The following is an 18,062-nucleotide window of genomic DNA, read 5'->3' on the forward strand; positions in this document are numbered from 1 at the left end:
GTATGCACATTAAATCCAGTTCCCCCAAATTATCACATATATTGTTGTTACTAACACGCTTGTCAACCCTATCCTTCTGCACACATCATCTATTCCTCTGTCAATTGCAGAAAAGTTATCACGGTTGTAACCGTGGTTCCTTTTCAAATACAGCACGGAATACGTGCACATCTGCTTTTGATGGTAGATCCGTAAACAGCAGGCTGTCTACAAGCCCTACCCTACTGAAGCTGTCAGCTCTGAGATTCATATTCCCAAAGTCCATACCGTTTTCTTCATCAAGATTGTAAACTCCTGCATATATGGATGGATGGACGTTTAGAGAATCGATTTACGACAAAGTCGTTCACTCCAACTCCATTCGCGGCTTCTTCCTAACTGTCATAGTCTTGGGACCTGTCCCCTCTGCTGGGAATGCCAGAGCCTCCCAAGTCCTCCGCCTCTTCACCCACCAGCAGCTCGTCCAGCGCGCTGGAGCTTGTGACAAGCTGCAGAACCCTGGCTAGTGCCTCCGCCTCCACCCCCAACAGGATATGCAGGAGGGGACAGCTGTGCATCCGGAAGCCGCGTTTCCACCCACCCACTTCCACTGCGGGTTCCCTCGCACAGGCCTGGGGCCGCCTCAGTGGCTCGCGCCCAGTGTCCTGCCTCCCGCCCCGCGCCCTCTTAAGCCCCTCCCCCCTCCCCAGGGAGTGTCTCGAGGATTTGGGGCTAGGGAAAGGAGGGGGATGAAGCCGGCAGTGACGGCAGTGAGGCAGATCTAGCTCACCGCGACTAGGAACGCTTAGGGAGGGAGGGTGCGCAGACTCCCGCGCCCCAGACCCCTGCCGGGCTTGCGGACGCTCATTGGCCGCGCATCGTTCACACACTTTCGCGCCCTCCACGGGGAGGCTAGAGCGCGACCAATAGGCTTCCGCAGTAAGAGAGCTGCTGCCCAATGAGACCAAAGGGACTCGGGACCTCTCGTTCATTGGCCAGAAGGGCAGAGACCACTTGCCCAGAGACCATTTTTGCCCCGAAAGCGGAATTCCTGGCTGGAGGCAAAGATCACCCCAAAGTCGCAAGTTCCTGTGAGTGACTGGTGACTGACGGCGGAATTTGGGACGAACTCTTTTATTCGGTGAGTCACCCCTTTGGTCATGGAGCTGATTTAGAGGTTTGAGAAAATCCACTGACAGGGACACGATACAGAAAAATTTCAGGCTGGGAAAGATGGGGCATAAAAAACCCGTAAGGCTGGATAGTATCATCCTGAAAGGACTGAGGTTTGTCCCTGGAAACTAAAAAAAAAAAAAGATGTGCATTTCTTCTGCAGTGCCCAAGGGGAGAGCATGTTCTAATTTTTAAAACTGATGTGTTTTATAAGACCCAACGTTAATGTTACGAAAATGTTTTCTAATAAGTTCAGCCTCTCCGTGTCTGAATTCTGTGTGTAGCAAACCATGTCAAATGTGTTTTCCTGAGTGAGCTGAGCTGCTTTCCACGGTAAAATAAGTGACACGTGGTGATTATGTTCTCCATCGTGTTCATCATTAAGAGCACTGAAGCCATCTACATTCACATAGCTTGCCAACTACATTAATATGATTTATCTACTGTTTTCATCAAAATAAATTTACTCTCCCAGCAAAGTTTTGCCCAGGAACATGAAAGTTGCAAATATCTTTATTGTTTATTCCAGGAACTTCCTCAAAGACCCAAGCACTCTTCAGTTGAAATCCTCAAAGTACAGTTGGCATCCCAAACCTTGAAAATCCTTGCCTTGTTACCCACCAATTCCAAACTGTCACCCAGTGCTTACTCTATCCTAAGCAATTCCCCACATTAAAGACTTGATTTAAGCCAGACGTCAAAATCTCAATAAATAGCCCAACCTTGCTCTCCTCCTTCTGAAATGCTACCAAAGTTCTGTGAAGCTATTTCTTCCCCAAACCTCAAGAAGCAAGTAAGCTTAGCTTTGTCTTATCAACAGGTAGTTCTGCTGAGATTTCTGGGAGCCAGCATTTGACATCCTTTGAAGCCCCAGCAAACACCTAGTCAGTTTCTGCTGCCACAACTCCGGATCTGTGTAGTCCTGAGGTCCCATTAACTTTCTCTCCAGCGCTCTCTGAACTCAAAGATGAGAACAGCGGAGCGTGAGGTTCAGCCCCAGCTTGCTTTTTGTTGAAGGTCCCCCAAGGGCTGAGTTTATTTTGTCCCTGGGAGTAAAGAAATCTTTTAAGGAATCCTCGTGATTATCTGGCCTAAACTTTAGAAGGTCTACGCTTGAAAATCCGCCTTATTAACAATACAGTTGGTCTCTACCGCCGTCAGTTGTGGCTGTACTTGTGTCAGAGAAAAGTTCATAGGGAAGAGAATAGGCGCTGACTCCCCTAAGTCTGGCCCCTCCACTGGCAGTGGGGATGAAGTTCGGAAGGTTTCCTTACAGGCTGGAGGGACTGAGACAAACACGCTTTCTAATAGTTTATTCTGGGGGCCCCCACCCCCAACAGCCAGGCCCGTTTCCGGGGTGTCCAAAGAAGCGAAGTCGCAGAGACGGCGGTGGAAAGAGGTGGGTGCAGGCAGAGGCAGAGGCTGTTAGAAGCCGGGCGGACATAAAAGAGTAAAGAACCCAGCAGTGGGCGGAGCAGCGGGTCGCGAAAGGCGGGAAAAGTTCTAGAACCTCAGCCCTGCCTCCCGCGGGTAGAGCCCGCCGAGCTATCCCTGGCGCCCCTCCCCGGCGGGCTTCCAGCCGAAGCTCCTAGGCCTTGGTTTCCTCCAATAAGCACCGATCGCGGAAGGGCGCTGGATTCGGGTGCCGAAGGCCTGCGGAGGGGCAGGAAAGCGGAAGCGCACGCGCGCCTGCAGGTCTGGGCGGGACACAGCCGCCCACGCGCGGAGCGCGGGGGAGGCTTTTATTTTCGTGGCGGGTGCTGGTCACTCACTGTGCGGGAGGGGGCGGGGAGCGGGGTGGTGGCCTAGGGTCCGCCGAGACCCGATCGATCCTTTTCTTGTCTGGCTCAGATCAGTGCACTTGCTCCAGGGTAAAGGGGGAGGGGGGAGGAGGAGTTCGTGATGAGACAGAGGAGATGGGGAGGGGAGGAAGCTGGAGGAGAGGGGAGGAAGATGGGGCGAGCGAGGGAGAGCGAAAGAGAGAGACGAGTGCGGGAAGAATTCCAAGAGAGAGCCTCTGGGTGGGCAGGAGATGTCCCTGTCTTTCTTAATCACCTTACTGGAGGACATTGGGCAAGTCGTTCAGGTCAGCAGAGCCTTCTCCAACTCTAAGACCGGGCTGGAGTATGAGAGCTAGCTAAGGACACTTCACATTTGCTGTAATATGGTTCCAGCTGGATACTGGAAGTGATGTTGGGGGCAGGAGGTGGATATTGGGGTGTTTTCTTAACCTCTTGTCTCTTTCCACTGTGAATGTTCCAGTTCACCCCCGTATAGTTCAAAAGTCACGTTTCTTTCTGTCCACTTTATATATACACATATATATACATACATACATACATATACATATATATATGTATATGCACACATATGTATATATATATATTTTTTTTTCTTCTTTTGGTCCATATGTAATAATCACTGCTAAATCACCTGGGTCCTGTCTCAAAGTCCGCCAGTTGGGGTCATCCTCAACAGCACACTGAACCCCCAGATTCTCTTTTTTAAAAAAATTTTTTTTTCAACGTTTTTATTTATTTTTGGGACAGAGAGAGACAGAGCATGAACGGGGGAGGGGCAGAGAGAGAGGGAGACACAGAATCAGAAACAGGCTCCAGGCTCTGAGCCATCAGCCCAGAGCCTGACGCGGGGCTCGACCTCACGGACCGTGAGATCGTGACCTGGCCGAAGTCGGACGCTTAACCGACTGCGCCACCCAGGCGCCCCTTTGAACCCCCAGATTCTCTTAACTATCGGGCAGTAAGTTCTTGCCTTCAAGGATCTTACAACATAGCCCCACTGCTCCATGATATGTATCTGTTTCTGTTTCCCCAGGTTCTCTGCCATTTAACAATTGTGGTAAGTATATTGATATTGATAATAGTGATAGTAGTAATATTTACTGGGCAGCCTGTTATGTTCCAGGAACTGTTCTAAAGGCTTTATATGAATTGTATTTTTTAATCTCCACAAGCAGAGAGACAGATTCCACCACTCCTCCCGTCTTAGAGATGTGGACAAGGAGATAGACAGTGCTTAATTAGTAGGCCCAAGGTCATGCAGCTAGTAAGTGGTAACCAGATATTTGAATCCAGGTGGTCTTGTAAAAACTAACATTGATGCAGCAACTTCATATTCTTTACCTCATTTAGAATTGTGGCCTCGTTTTACAAATAGGAGAGTTAGGCTCAGAGACGCTGGAGTTTCCTGGGTAGCTCATAACCAGTAAAGAATGAAGCCCAGGCTCCTGCTCCACAGTGAAATGGTTAAGGGCACAGTCTTTGAGAACTTCCACTTGACAAGAAACAGACAGGCTAGAGCATAAGTTAAACAACGAGAAGGAACCCAGCTGAGCTGGCAGCACAGAGCCTGATGCTGGGCTGGAACCCACAAACCACAAGATCGTGACCTGAGCCAAAGTTGGACGTTTAACCAACTGAGCCACCCAGGCACCCTGGGTTTTATTTAAGTTTTTATTTTTAAGTAATCTCTACACCCAACATGGGGCTCGAACTTACGACCCCGAGATTGAGTTGTATGCTTTTCCGACTGAGCCAGCCAGGCACCCCAAGAGACACAATTAAAGACAGGCTTGTGTACCTCAGTTGGATCTTGGTCTAAACAAATCAGTATTGTAATTATACAAGAAAAAGTTCTTCATTTGTAGAGCTGGAAAGATAATTAGGGATAAAATGTCACGATGTATCTAAGTGTAAAATAATCTAGTAAAATAAAAAGATGATGCAAATTTGGCAAAAAATGAACAATCACTAGGCATATGAGATCATGACCTGAGCCCAAATCAAGAGTCAGACGCTTGACTTGAGCCCAAATCAATCATTATACTATTCTCTTTTTTTGTTGTCGTTCCTATTTGAAATGTTCGTAATCAAAAGTATGCTGGAGCTTTGTAACCTTGAGTAAATAGTTTAGTCTCTCCGGATCTCAAGATTTTTATTCACAAAATAGAACTAAGAATGCCTATCTCACAGAATGGGAGAATTAAATGAGATCATTTATAAAGAGCTCTTAGGATAGGGAATAGCATATCATGTGCAGACTCCATTCCTTCATTGGATCTTTATAAATGTGTCTGTATTGAGAGCTCACCACGTGCCGGCATCATGGTACATGTTGGGATACTGAAAACAGAGGGCTTTTGCCCTCTATGGCTTTTGTTCTATTTACTACTAATGAAAATTGCACTGTTTTATTTACATTGTTCATTCTCTTCTGTGGGGTCATGAGAAGAAAGATAGAAGGAAAAATACCCCTTTAAACAAACAGACAAACAAAACCAACAGACGAGCAGAAACGAAACTTCCTGACTCTTCCCAGGTAAACTCTCATTCCAAGATTATTTTGTCTTTATGGTCCTTTTCCCATCCATTCCTCTGTAATTACACCATCCCTGTGCTACCCCCACCTTAAGTGGGGGCCAGATTTTGACATCAGTGGAACTAGAACATACTTCTGCATTCTCAAACTGCAGAACTACCCTTCTGTAAGGCATTTATACCTGCGTTTGAATTGCATCTCTGCCACGTAGCTCTGGCCTTGAGGGTCACCTGCCTGATCTGAGTTATACGTTCCTCATCTGCAAAAAGCAAATATACCTGCTTTGCACGGTATCTGGGGGGATTGGCAATTAGAGATAATTTTTGTAAAGTAGTGTGGTATCTAACGTGCGGTGCTGTATAGAAGGGACCTTGTATTGTTGAGGTGATTATAGTCATTGGTAAAGGGTCTGTTGCTAGGTTAACATCTTTGAAGAGAGGGTGCTAGAGCCCACGGGGGAAGCGTGGGATGTGGGGTCCCTGTTAACATTATCCTCTATACAATGAACACAGCTCTGAAGACACAACTCTTGAACCTTTGGGAAACTAGTGTTTTGGCTGAACTGTCGATTCATCTTTAAGCCACCATGAGCCCTACAAAGCGCAGATCACAGAAGATTGCATTTGATGAAAAGCGTAATATGAAAATTGATCACTATTTTCATCAGGTATGTTTGTAAATACTATTTATGGAATATACCGATACGAGACACAGCTCTCCTTGACACTGGGTGCCATAGTTCTCTCTTCCAAGAAATTACCTCATGGTAGGTTGAGGATATTAAGTTAAAATCTTTCTTGGGGCACCTGGGTGGCTCAGTCGGTTAAGCATCCGACTTCAGCTCAGGTCATGATCTCATGGTTCGTGAGTTTGAGCCCCGCGTTGGGCTCTGTGCCAACAGCTCAGAGCCTGGAGCCTGCTTCGGATTCTGTGTCTCCTTCTCTCTCTCTGCCCCTGCCCTGCTTGTACTCTGTCTCTCTCTCTCTCTCTCTCTCTCAAAAGTAAATGAAACATTAAAAAATTTTTTAAAAATCTTTCTTATCCATTTGTTCTATTTTATAGTTTTAGTATAGTTTTTTAAATTTTATTTATTTATTTTGAGAGAGAGTGAGTGAGGGAGGGACAGAGAGGTAAAGAGAGAGAATCCCAAGCCGGTTGTGCACCATTAGCCTGGAGCCTAATGTGGGGCTCAAACTCATGAACCCTGAGATCATGACCTGAGCCCAAATCAAGAGTCAGACGCTTGACTTGAGCCCAAATCAAGAGTCAAATGCTCAACCTATTAAGCCACCCAGGCACCCCAGTTTTAATATAAATCTTGGCCATATCAAAGCAGCCTTTGGTAAAAACTATTGTAACACTTCCTGAACAACAACAACAAAAAGTACAATATCATGTATTATAGTCAACTATGGAATAAAAACAACACCATTTCATAGCATGAAACTATATGCTATCCCAAATATGGCTCATGTATTTGATCACAACAATAACCTACATTTATATTGTGCATTCTGGTCTACAAAACACATTTTAAAATAATGATCCTCCAGGCACCTGGGTGGCTCAGTTGAGCATCCCACTCGTGATTTCAGCTTAGGTCATGAACTCACAGTCATGAGTTCAAGCCCTGCATCAGGTTCCATGCTAGGCCTGGAGCCTGCTTGAGATTCTTTCTCTCTCTCCCTTGCTCGCATGGTCTCTCTCTCTCAAAAAAAAAAAAAAAGTAAAACATAATAATGTTTATCATAACCTTGTTAGGGAGGGAGGGAGGGAGGATTTTATTATGTTTATGGGGAGAGAGAAATGACTTCTTGCTTGAGACAGAAGTGGGGTGAAGACTTGGACTTATTTATTGACATTAAGTCAGGGCTCTTTCTAATAACAGGGCTCTGTGATCATATCAAACCATCATATTCTATCCTGAGTCTGAAATGCTCCTTGAAATTATCAAGAAGAAGGCTGAGAATTTTGAGAATTTGGGGATGCAACATAAAAGCTTTCATTTGTTTTCTTTTATCCTGGTTGTAGCTAGAATATCCAAATATCTAGGGAAGCCAAGACAAGCCTAGTTATGTTTCTTTTGGTTCTACTTCATGACAGAGTGAGCTAATAGCCACATACTACCCAGTTCCCTTTCTTAAATTTTTTATTTTATTTATTTATTTTTTAAATGTTTCTTTTTGAGAGAGAAAGAGAGAGAGTGTGAGCTAGAGAGGGGCAGAGAGAGGGGGACAGAGGATCTGAAGCAGACTCAGTGCTGACAGCAGAATCCAGTGCAGGACTCGAATTCATGACCTGTGAAACCATGACTTGAGCCAAAGTCGGACACTTAACTGAGCCACCCAGATGCCCCTCTTTCTTATGTTTTTAAAAAAATTTTTAAGTAGGCTCCACACCAACGCACAGCTCGACCTCAAAACTGTGAGATCAAGACCTGAGCTGAGATCAAGAGTTGGACACTTCACCAACTGAGCCACCCAGACACCCCGTTGTTCCCTCTTTGAAAATGTCTGTATCTGCCCAAGAATCTTTGGAAATCCATTACACCGTCCCCATAGGGTGTGTGACAAGGATGTTTCCGACAGGATGGGGCTGAAGAGATGGTCTTTGAGAGTTTGTATGTTATGTGCAGCGTAAAGTTATATTACCTTATGTTCCTTTTTTTTTTTTTTTTCCTGATCCAGAATATTAGCAGCATCACGAAAGGAAAATAAAAGTTAACGCATTAATGTGCTGGTCATTGTGTTAGGTATTGTCACACATGACATTACATTGAATCTTTACAACAATCCTGCCATTGTCATTCCCATTATCAGCAAGTGGCGTTGCTGCCATATAAACTTGTGTCTGTTGACCCCTAGGCCCCGATGCATAGAACACGTATCATTTAGATACAGAAATCAAATGCTCTTAATTTTTCATTAAATTTCTGCTATTTGATTAACCCTCCTTGTGTAAGGTTGTAATCGGAGTTTTAAAATATTTCACATTTATTTTTAGGTCAATAAAGAACAAGAGAGTCATTCCAGTATTTCTCCAATGAAGAGGGGCTCTAAAAAAGGTCCAAAAGATATAACTAACATCCAGGCACTAGGACCCAAAGACCAGACTGTGCCCCCCAACAAGACAATTTACATTACCTTGGCTTTAAACCCCAGGAAACACAAGCTCACACATAGTGAAGAGAAGAGCTTCTATGCGGCCCTCAACACTCTCAAGGCTGTCAAGGAGGAGATAGAAACTCAGCAGGGCAAAGAAATGCTGGCGGTTGGCAAAGAAGGAATTGAAGGGTACATAAATCTTGGAATGCCCCTCAGTTGTTTCCCCGAGAGCTGCCATGTACAAATCACATTTGTCCGAAGTAGAAGTAAGCAGAAAGAAGGGAACCAGGTATTTGGCCGGCATGAAAAGGCATCCGCTGACTGTGTCAAATTTTATATTCACGCAATCGGGAAGAGAAAGAAAAGGATCGTCAAACGCAGGCAGCTTCACAAAGAAGGGTGCAAACTCTGCGTCTATGCTTTTAGAGGAGAAACCATCAAGGATGCTCTGTGCAAGGATGGCAGGTTTCTCTCCTTTCTGGAGAAAGAGGATTGGAGGCTCATCAGAAACCTGGACTCCATTCTAGAAAGCACACAGACCGTGGACGACCTGGAAGGCAAGCTCTTTGAGGTTGAGGTAGAGAAAGGAATGAGCTCCAGGGCAGTAGCCGCTCAAAAGTCGGAATCAGAGAAAGGAAACACCAGTGTGCTGAGAGAAGAAATTGTGGATCAGTACCCCAGTTTGAAAAGAGAAAGCGAAAAAATCAGAGAAAACTTCAAGAAAGAAATGAAAAGTAAAAAGAGCAAAACCTCATTATTTAAGTTACTTAAAGTAAAGTTTGGGAAAATGACGAGAAACTCCACCCCGATCAGAGTGCACAACTTTCTTTCTCTTGTCGGTAACTCAGTGGGGTACCTGTCATGGGACAACAATGGAAATAAGGGTTGTGCCACCTGCTATGTTTTCAAAGAGTTGTACATTTTCACCTGTCGACACGTAGTAAGTGACTTTATGGGGGAAGGAATAGAGCCAAGTAAGTGGGCAGACGTGATTGGTCAATGCGCAAGGGTGACATTTCGTTATAACAGCTTCCCCGAGAAAGATGAGAACTGCTTTTTCCTTGAACCGTGGTTTGAGATATCTGATGCCACCCTTGATTATGCTGTTCTGAAACTGAAGGCAAATGGACAACAAGTACCTTTGGGACTCTATAGTAGAATTGCTTGTGCACCATCTGCTGGGTTGATATACATCATTGGCCATCCAAATGGAGAGGAAAAGTCTAGTGATGCTTGTACAGTGATCTCTCAGGGTCAGCGAAAAAAGAAATATGAGGAATATCTTCAGGCTGGAAAGGGAGAGGGTTGCAGTTATGGGATGCAATACATCCATATGTGCACTCGAAAAACCTTCGAGGAAATAGCTCACAGCCCTGATGTGATTACCTATGACACCTCTTTTTACTTTGGGGCTTCTGGCTCCCCAGTGCTTGATTCAGAAGGTTCATTGGTGGCCATGCATACTGCTGGCTTCACTTGTGATAACGAAATTGGGTTATCATCTCATGTCATTGAATTTGGCTCTACTCTGGAATCCATCCTCCTTGATATTAAGGAAAATCACAGACAGTGGTATACAGAAGTATGCGTAAGTCCGCAAGATGTAGAAATGGTGAGCGATGAGGATTGAGGATGGTGAGAATTAAGTTTGTTTACTAGCTTTAAGTTTGTTTAAGCTTTAGCCACTTTTCTAAGCACGTGAAGACTAATCCTAACAGGTGGGCCATTATCCCTATTTTAAAGTCAAGTAACATGAATGACGATGAGATTATGACACTAACTCTAGTGTAACTGCTGTGGGGTTTTCCCCCCCATTTCTGTGTCTTCCTGTAAGTTCAGTTGCTTGAAGGAAGGACATTCAATTATGAGTGTTCATCTCATTATCCCCAGTGTCTGGAAGAGGCAAGTAAGTGCTTAGAAAACGTGTGGGTCCGTCAGTAGCACAACTTAGGGCTACTGTTAATCTTAAGTAAGGAACTAAATGCTTGATTGGAAATAATTTCAAACAAAATCTTTAGAATTTCCAAAATCCTCGTATTACTGAAACTCAGGATATATGTGTTCTGAAACTCACAGGGTAATATCCACTCTTTTTATAGGCTATTAGGGCAAAGAGACTATCTGAAAGATCATATTGCTTTATTCGTATGCCCTTAGTTTTTACCTAATGACCTTTTTTGTTTTAGGATCGCATGCGTGTTGCATTTAGTTGTTAGGTCTCCTAAGGCTCCTTCCTTGTGGCTGTTGCAGGTTCTCAGGCTTTGACCAGTGACCTTGACAGTTAGTAAGAGTACTGGTCAGGTATTTTTGTGGGATGTCCTTCTATTGGAATTTGTCTGGTAATTAGGCTGTGGTTGTGGGGTTTGGAGAGTAAAACCAGTGGGGCAAAGTACTTTTTCACTATATTGTATCAAGGGTACATAGTATCCACCTGAGTTATGATTTGGTGTTGCCTTTGATAACCCTAGCCAAGATAATGTTTATCAGGTTTCTCTACTGTAAATTTACTCCTTTCCCCTCCTTTCTATAATGTACTTTTTGGAAGGAAGTTTTATTCACAGCCCACACCTAAGGAGTGGGGCATCCTTCTTCTCTTCCTTATGTAGGGAACTCCTGGAGTCTCTACATAATTTATTCAGCATGGGAGATTTGCTTCTTCTTTCCTATTTATTGTACCAGTGTGGACTCATAGATACATGTTGAGTTATAATCCAAATTACTTTGTTGTATTTCTCAGATTGTTCCTGCTTTGGTCATTGGGAGCACTTTCATTTGGCTCTGGTGCCCTCTTTGACATATTCCCAAGAGTGTGTTGTGTTTGTTTCCTGGGTTTTCTAAGCACTTTTTTATGTTGTGGTCCTACGAGATGCTCTGGGCTCCTCTTGTGTATTACCTGACCCAGTCGCATCATCAGCCATTTCTCCTAGGAGCCTTTGGTTACTTTTATTGGAGAAGTGTATTTTAAATCAAGATCTGGGCACTAGGTATGCTTTTGCGAGTGGGATATTATTTCTTCTACGCCTGCTCAGCAGACAAAGCAAAGGAATATGTGTGTGTATATTAACTCCTGTATAGTCAGGCTCCCCAGCTTATTCTTGGTTTCACTTTCTGGGGCTTCAGTTACCTGGGGTCAACGGCAGTCAAGAAACCAATGATCTTCCTTCTGACTTATCGCCAGAAGGTCAATGGTAGCCTAATGCTGCATCACAATGCCTATGCCATCCACCTCCCTTCGTCTCGTCAGGTAGGCATTTTACATCATCATAACGAGAAGAGGGAAGAGTACAGTACAATAAGGGTATTTTGAAAGATAGACAGTATTTACATAGCTTTTATTATAGTACATTGTTATAATTATTCTATTTTATTATCAGTTATTGTTAATCTCTTACTGTGCCTAATTTATAAATTAAACTTTATCATAGGTAGGTGTGTACAGGAAAAAGCGTATCTATATAGGGTTTGGTACCGTCCCCTAGGGGATCGTGGGATATATACCCTGCAGATGAGGGGTGGGAGGAACCACTGCATATATGCACATCTACAAACATTTCTTTAAAACAATTTTTTTTAATGTTTATTCATTTTTGAGAGAAAGAGACAGAGTATGAGTTGGGGAGGGACACAGAGAGAGAAGGAGACACAGAACCTGAAGCAGGCCCCAGGCTCTGAGTTGTCAGCACAGAGCCCAACGTGGGGCTCGAACTCATGCCCTGTGAGATCATGACCTGAGCCAAAGTCGGATGCTCAACCAACTGAGCCCCCTAGGTGCCTTTCTACAAACATTTCTGTATGTAACTGCCTGTATGTACAGTAAGTTAAACATTCTTACCGATGTCTCCAACTCCAGTACCACCTGGATCATTTTTGCCTCCTACCTTGGCCATCTATGAAGTCCTAGTCCAACAGTGAGAAACGTGGCTCCTACCATCCCCCACCCATTTACTTAATTGCTTAATTCAGTTTTCATGCATAGCGGTATCAGAGTTGTTCACCTGCAGCAGGACAGGAAAAAAGTACAGTGTGTGTTTAGTCTTACAGACCCACTTCCAAAGTTCCTGGGGTCAGCACCTTTTCTGCCACGCCCTTCAGTGAGGTGTTTTTGTACATTTGTAGTGCAGTTAGATTCTCTTGTCAAAGTCTCCATTCTTTCATCTCTCAACCTAAGTGACTTTTAAAATTTGCATACATTAAGGTTCACTCTTCATGCTGTATGTTCTGTGGGTCTTAACAAGTGCATAATGTCATGTATCCAGCATTATGATATTATACAGAATCATTTTACCATCCTAAAAGTCCCCTTTGCTTCAGCTGCTCAACCCTGCCACTCCCCTGAACCAGTGGTGATCACTGATCCTTTTACTGTCTTTATAGGTTTGCCTTTGCCAGAATGTCACTTAAGTGGAATCAGATAGTATGTAGCCTTTTCAGCTTGACTTCTTGCACTGAACAATATTCCACTAAGCTTCCTCTGCATCTTTTCGTGGCTTGATAGCTCATTTATTTTTTTGCCACTGGATAATATTCTGTTCTATGGATATACCACAGGTTGTGTATTCATTCACCTTTTGAAAGATACCTTTTGCTTCAGTGTTTGGTGTATATGAATAAAGCTGCTGTAAGTATTTGTGTACAAATGTTTGTGTGAACATAAGTTCTCAACTCCATTGGGTAAATACTTCAGAGTGTGATTACTGGACTGTATGGTAAAATTATGTTTAACTTTGTAAGTATCTGCCAAACTATCTTCCAATGTGGCCGGACCGTTTGGCATTCCCACCAGCAGTGAATGCAAGTTCACATCGCTTCACATCCTCACTAGCATTTTGTGTTATCAGTTTTTTTTAATTAAAAAAAAAATTAGTGTTTATTTTTGAGAGAGAGAGAAAGAGACAGCAAGAGTGGGGGAGGGGCAGAGAGAGGAGACACAGAATCCCAAGCAGGCTCCAGGCTGCACAGAGCCCCACGCAGTGCTGGAACTCCCCAACCGTGAGATCATGAGATTGTTACCTGAGCCGAAGTTGGATGCCTAACCAACTGAGCTACCCAGGTGCCCCTGTTCGTACCTTTAGTATCAGTCTGGGTTCTGTCAGCAGAATAATGCCACTGAATTATCCTCATAGTACTTATGAGCTCTGAACTTCTGAAATCGAGAGAGGAGACCAGAAACATAGGGAAATATGAACCAGGACTCTTTTGTGGGAAGAAATATATTGATATTTAAGTGACATAACAGAAAAAGAAGCTGGAGGGGCTTGAACTGTGTTTCCCAAAAAGATATGTCCAACTCCTAACTGCTGGTAACTTTAGGATCTCTAGGTGAGACCATCCTGGATTTAGGGTGGACTGGAAAACCAATGACTGAGGTCCATATAAGGGAAAGGAGAGAGAGGTTTCATGTACACCAGAAAGAAGGCTGTGTGGGGCAAAAAAGGAGGAGCAGGAGGTGGTGGAGGAGAAGAAGGAAAGGAAGACGTGCTGATCTGAAAAGCCCCGGATGGGACAGTTGGGGTGGTGGGCCAAAGGAATGAGGGGAAAGAAGCATCAAGCCGATCAGTTTCCCTCCAGGCTGCAGCCCATTTCAGAGCCCTTTCTCTTTTGCCTTCACCTCCCTCACTCCTTACCCAGCAGGGGCCGACTTTGTCACGTGTTTGCCAGCCCCCAGGTCTCTCCGGTTCCTTCACTGCGTCCACTCAACACCCCCGGACTCTGTCCAGGATGCTCACTGCAACTAGCTTCGGGAACAACTAACACATTAAAAGTTTATTTGGTCCACCCAAACCACCGGCAGCTACTGAAAACAAATTTAGAAGCATATAGTGACTCTCCTCTCCCTCCTCACCCCTGACGCTTTTCCTCTCTACCAAAACCTCAGCTGATTTTGGAGAAATCATTGGAGATGGAGCTGAGCTCACCCTGCCCCCAAGGGGGACCAAAGTCCATATACACGTGTGTGAATCCGGGAGGGAGGACCCAAATTCATGGCCCTGTTGAACTCAGGTGCCCAAATCACCAAACTACCCTGTCCCGGAAGAGGAAAAGGTTCTGGGCACAGGAGTGATTAAAGGCCCCAAGGACTGATTGGTGGAGCTCAGGCAGCTTGCGTAGGGGCAGAAAGTGGTCCCTGGGCCTTGATGCTCATCAGGCACTGAGAGGTACAGGGAGAGGACCTAGCTCCAGGGTTTAGGTGCTGACTTTGGAGCGAGAAGAAAGAAGGGAAAAAGACTGACAGCTGTTCGTTCTCTCCTCCTTCCCCATCCTCCCTAGTGTGACCCCCGATCACCACCCTGAGCTTCCCTGGGCTCCTGCATGGAACCTTTGCTTTTCATTGCACTTGTATGGGAAGAAAGGCACTCTAATTCAAGTAATGGGGTTTAGGAAAGATTGAGGTGGGGAAGGAAAGCTGAAGTGATTCTGTGGATGGTTACTTTGGGTGGATTCAATGATTGCTGTTGTAGAGTTGATGTGTTGTGGAATGATGGACTTCCCATCTCCGAAGTGCCACGGAAGATTCTCCTGTTAAGGAGCTGCTTCGTGTTGGACATATAGCCTGTCCCCAAACCACTTCCCTGTCCCCTCCGAATATTCCAGCAAAAATAATATAAAACTTCCAAAGAAGAAAGGAAAATCCCAATTTGGGTTAAAAACAGGCAACTGGAGCACTCAGAAAAGCCACTTCCTGGTACAACGTCGCCACCTGCTGGACGCAGCCACTAGCGCACCCCTTCTAAACAAAGGCTGCCATTGACCTGTTTGCTAAACCAACCTGCATGGAAACTGACCTCAGGAGTCAGGAGGTCTTTTTCATCTGGCATCTCCTTTTTAAGGCAGTTCCACTCAGACTCATTTACTAACAAAGCAAGGATCCAAAGGCCTTGGAAGTCAAATACTAATGGTATGTATATTCAGGAGCTTAGCCAGCCTGGCTTAGGCATCATCCTTGCATTTTACATGAAAAAGTAGAAATTGCATTATCACCTACGTATCACCTGGATTTTGTTGTTTTCCTCCAGGGGGTCTCCCTAGCTTCTGACAGAATGCAATCAGATCATCTAAACGTGGTCAGGGACAAAAGTGACTGCAGACCGAGTCACAGAAGTCTGTCTACCTCTGGTGTGCACCACTTCCAGAACGTTCTCCGAGTGTCCCAGCTAGCAGCTAGGGATGTTTACTAGTGCTGTGTCCCGTATCAAATCCTGAAGTCCAACTCGTACCTCATCAGCACTATAAGTTTTTAGGGAACCCTGTCCCCATTTTTCATTGATGTACAGGGGGCATGAAAATAAATTAGTGCGTGGGGACCCTGGGTGGCTCGGTCGGTTGAGCGTCTGACTCTTGAATTCGGCTCAGGTCATGATCCCAGGGTGGTGGGATCCAGCCTGCATTGGGCTCCACACTGAACATGGAGCCTGCTTAAGATTCTCTCTTTCTTTCCCTTTGCCCCTCTTCCCAGGTTGTGCGCCCTCCCTCTCTCTCTCTCTCTCTCTCCAATAAAAAAAAAATTTAAATAAGTAAGTAAATAAATAAATGTGACCCTTAAGGATCTGAAGAATATAGAAATAAAGGCCTTATCATACATATGTTTAATTTATCAGTTGACCCCTGTGGGAAGCTAGTGAGTCTGAAGGACAGCGGTTGACAGCTGCCAAGTCAAACCGAGTGAGTGGTAGGCCCAGTTGCAGCCACAGTGCCACGTGTGGTATCTTTGCTAGAGTAAATCAGCACTGCCCCAAGTACCTGGTATTTGGCCATTGACTGGATTAATGTGCTCTTTTGTGCCACTATCAGAAAAGGGCATCATAAGCCGTTCAACTCACATGGACTAGACAATGGCATGTTTTTTCAGTTTTGCCCAAGACTATATTAGCACTCTGTTTGATACAATATAGATAGGAAAAGTCTGGACTGTTTGTGCGTCCTGCTGACCATCACATCAATCCACTCTGTCAATGACATCATGCTAATCAGGCCAGAGGAGCAACAAGTAGCCAACGGAGATCGACTCTATGAAGAATCAGCAGCCCACTAAATCAGGGATGTGCCAGGACATCTCACCCAAAGTAAGAGATAAACTGTTGAATTCTGTGTGCCTCACTATGAAGAAGGAGATACACTGCCTCTTTGGTTTCTGAAGGTAGCATGGTCCATACCTGGGTATACTGCTTTAGCCCATTTATAGGGTGACAGGTGCCGGCTTTAAATCAGGCTCAGATTACAAAAAGGTTCTGCAGGGGCTCCTGGCTGGCTCATTCAGTAGAGTGTATGACTCTTGATCTTGGGGTTGTGGGTTCAAGCCCCACGTTGGATGTAGAGATTACTTAAAAAAAAAATAAGGTGGCTTGGTCGGTTAAGTGCCCCGACTCTTGGTTTCAGCTCAAGTCATGATCTCAGGGTTTGTGAGTTTGAGCCCTCAAAGTTTGATCCCCTGCGTCGGGATCCTTACTGACAGCATGGAGTCTGCTTGGGATTCTCTCTCTCCTTCTCAGTCTGTCCCTCCCCTGCTCTTGCTCTCATGTGCTCTCTAAATAAATAAATAAATAATAAATAAATAAATAAATAAATAAAGGTTCTGTAGACTCTGGTTATGGAAAAACAAAACAAAAGCAAACAAAGGAAAACAGTGCTGTCACTTGGATGGTGCATCCTCCTGGCTGACTCTATATCACAAGTGTCAGATGAGGGCAGAGATACCGTGTTGAGTCGGAGTGCCTGGCCGGTTCAATCGGTTAGCCATCCAGCTCTTGATATCAGCTCAGGTCGTGACCTCAACGGTCATGGGATCAACCACGCTCAGCGTGGAGCCTGCCTAGGATTCTTTCTCTCCCTCTCCCTCTGCCCCTCCCCACTCTTATTCGAATGCACTCTCTAAATAAATAAATAAACATTTTTTAAAAAGATACCATGTGGCGTTTATGGCAAACCCAAGTGGGAGAATCACAATGCAGACTCCTGGGGTTCTGAAGCCATATCATGCCATGTGCAGTGCAAAATTGTATGCCTTTTGCATAGCAAATCCTGGTGTGTTACTGGCCCCCATTAACAATGGAACACCCGATCTTGAGATATCAGGTGACCATGCATCCAGAAAACTGCCCGTTATGTGGTGGGTTCTCTTGGATTTCCGAAGTCACAATGTCGGCTGCAGCCAAACACTGTCTCTTATAAGACACTGTCTCTTATAGAAGTGATGCACCCAGGACAGTATGAGCAGGACAAAAGATCACAAGTGAGTCACATGGACAATGTGGACAGCATCCGTACAAAGACATCCACATCCTAATTCCTGGACCCTGTGAGTACGTTAAATTACATGGCAAAGGGCAAAGGTGGGCCATCTCTAATTGGCCATTTTAGCTTCTGAGCTCCCTGTTGGCCAAAACTGTTACAGGGCACAAGTTCAGGAGGTCTCAAAGACTGCCTTCAGGTTCAGTAATTTTGTAAAAGATTCACAGAAGTCAGAAAACTTAT

General features: G+C 44.8%; 1 protein-coding gene across 9 annotated transcripts; it reads left to right on the forward strand.

Annotated features, from left to right (window-relative positions):
- The first annotated feature begins 579 nt into the window (after window positions 1-579).
- On the forward strand, window positions 580-13,227 carry FAM111A (FAM111 trypsin like peptidase A). 9 transcript variants are annotated; one of them, XM_047878891.1, is made up of 6 exons: window positions 580-1,120; window positions 1,682-2,847; window positions 3,988-4,011; window positions 5,401-5,490; window positions 6,003-6,157; window positions 8,494-13,227. In XM_047878891.1, the coding sequence occupies exons 5-6, from the start codon at window positions 6,077-6,079 to the stop codon at window positions 10,222-10,224; spliced, it is 1,812 nt and encodes a 603-aa protein (XP_047734847.1). In that variant the 5' UTR covers window positions 580-1,120; window positions 1,682-2,847; window positions 3,988-4,011; window positions 5,401-5,490; window positions 6,003-6,076; the 3' UTR covers window positions 10,225-13,227. The 9 variants fall into 9 exon arrangements, with proteins under 9 accessions (XP_047734847.1, XP_047734849.1, XP_047734852.1 ...); XM_047878893.1 differs by having other exon boundaries at window positions 2,493-2,847; XM_047878896.1 differs by having other exon boundaries at window positions 2,493-2,551.
- Window positions 13,228-18,062: the final 4,835 nt, after the last annotated feature.

Source organism: Prionailurus viverrinus, chromosome D1 (assembly GCF_022837055.1).
Source record: "Prionailurus viverrinus isolate Anna chromosome D1, UM_Priviv_1.0, whole genome shotgun sequence".
Classification (NCBI taxonomy): Eukaryota; Metazoa; Chordata; class Mammalia; order Carnivora; family Felidae; genus Prionailurus; species Prionailurus viverrinus.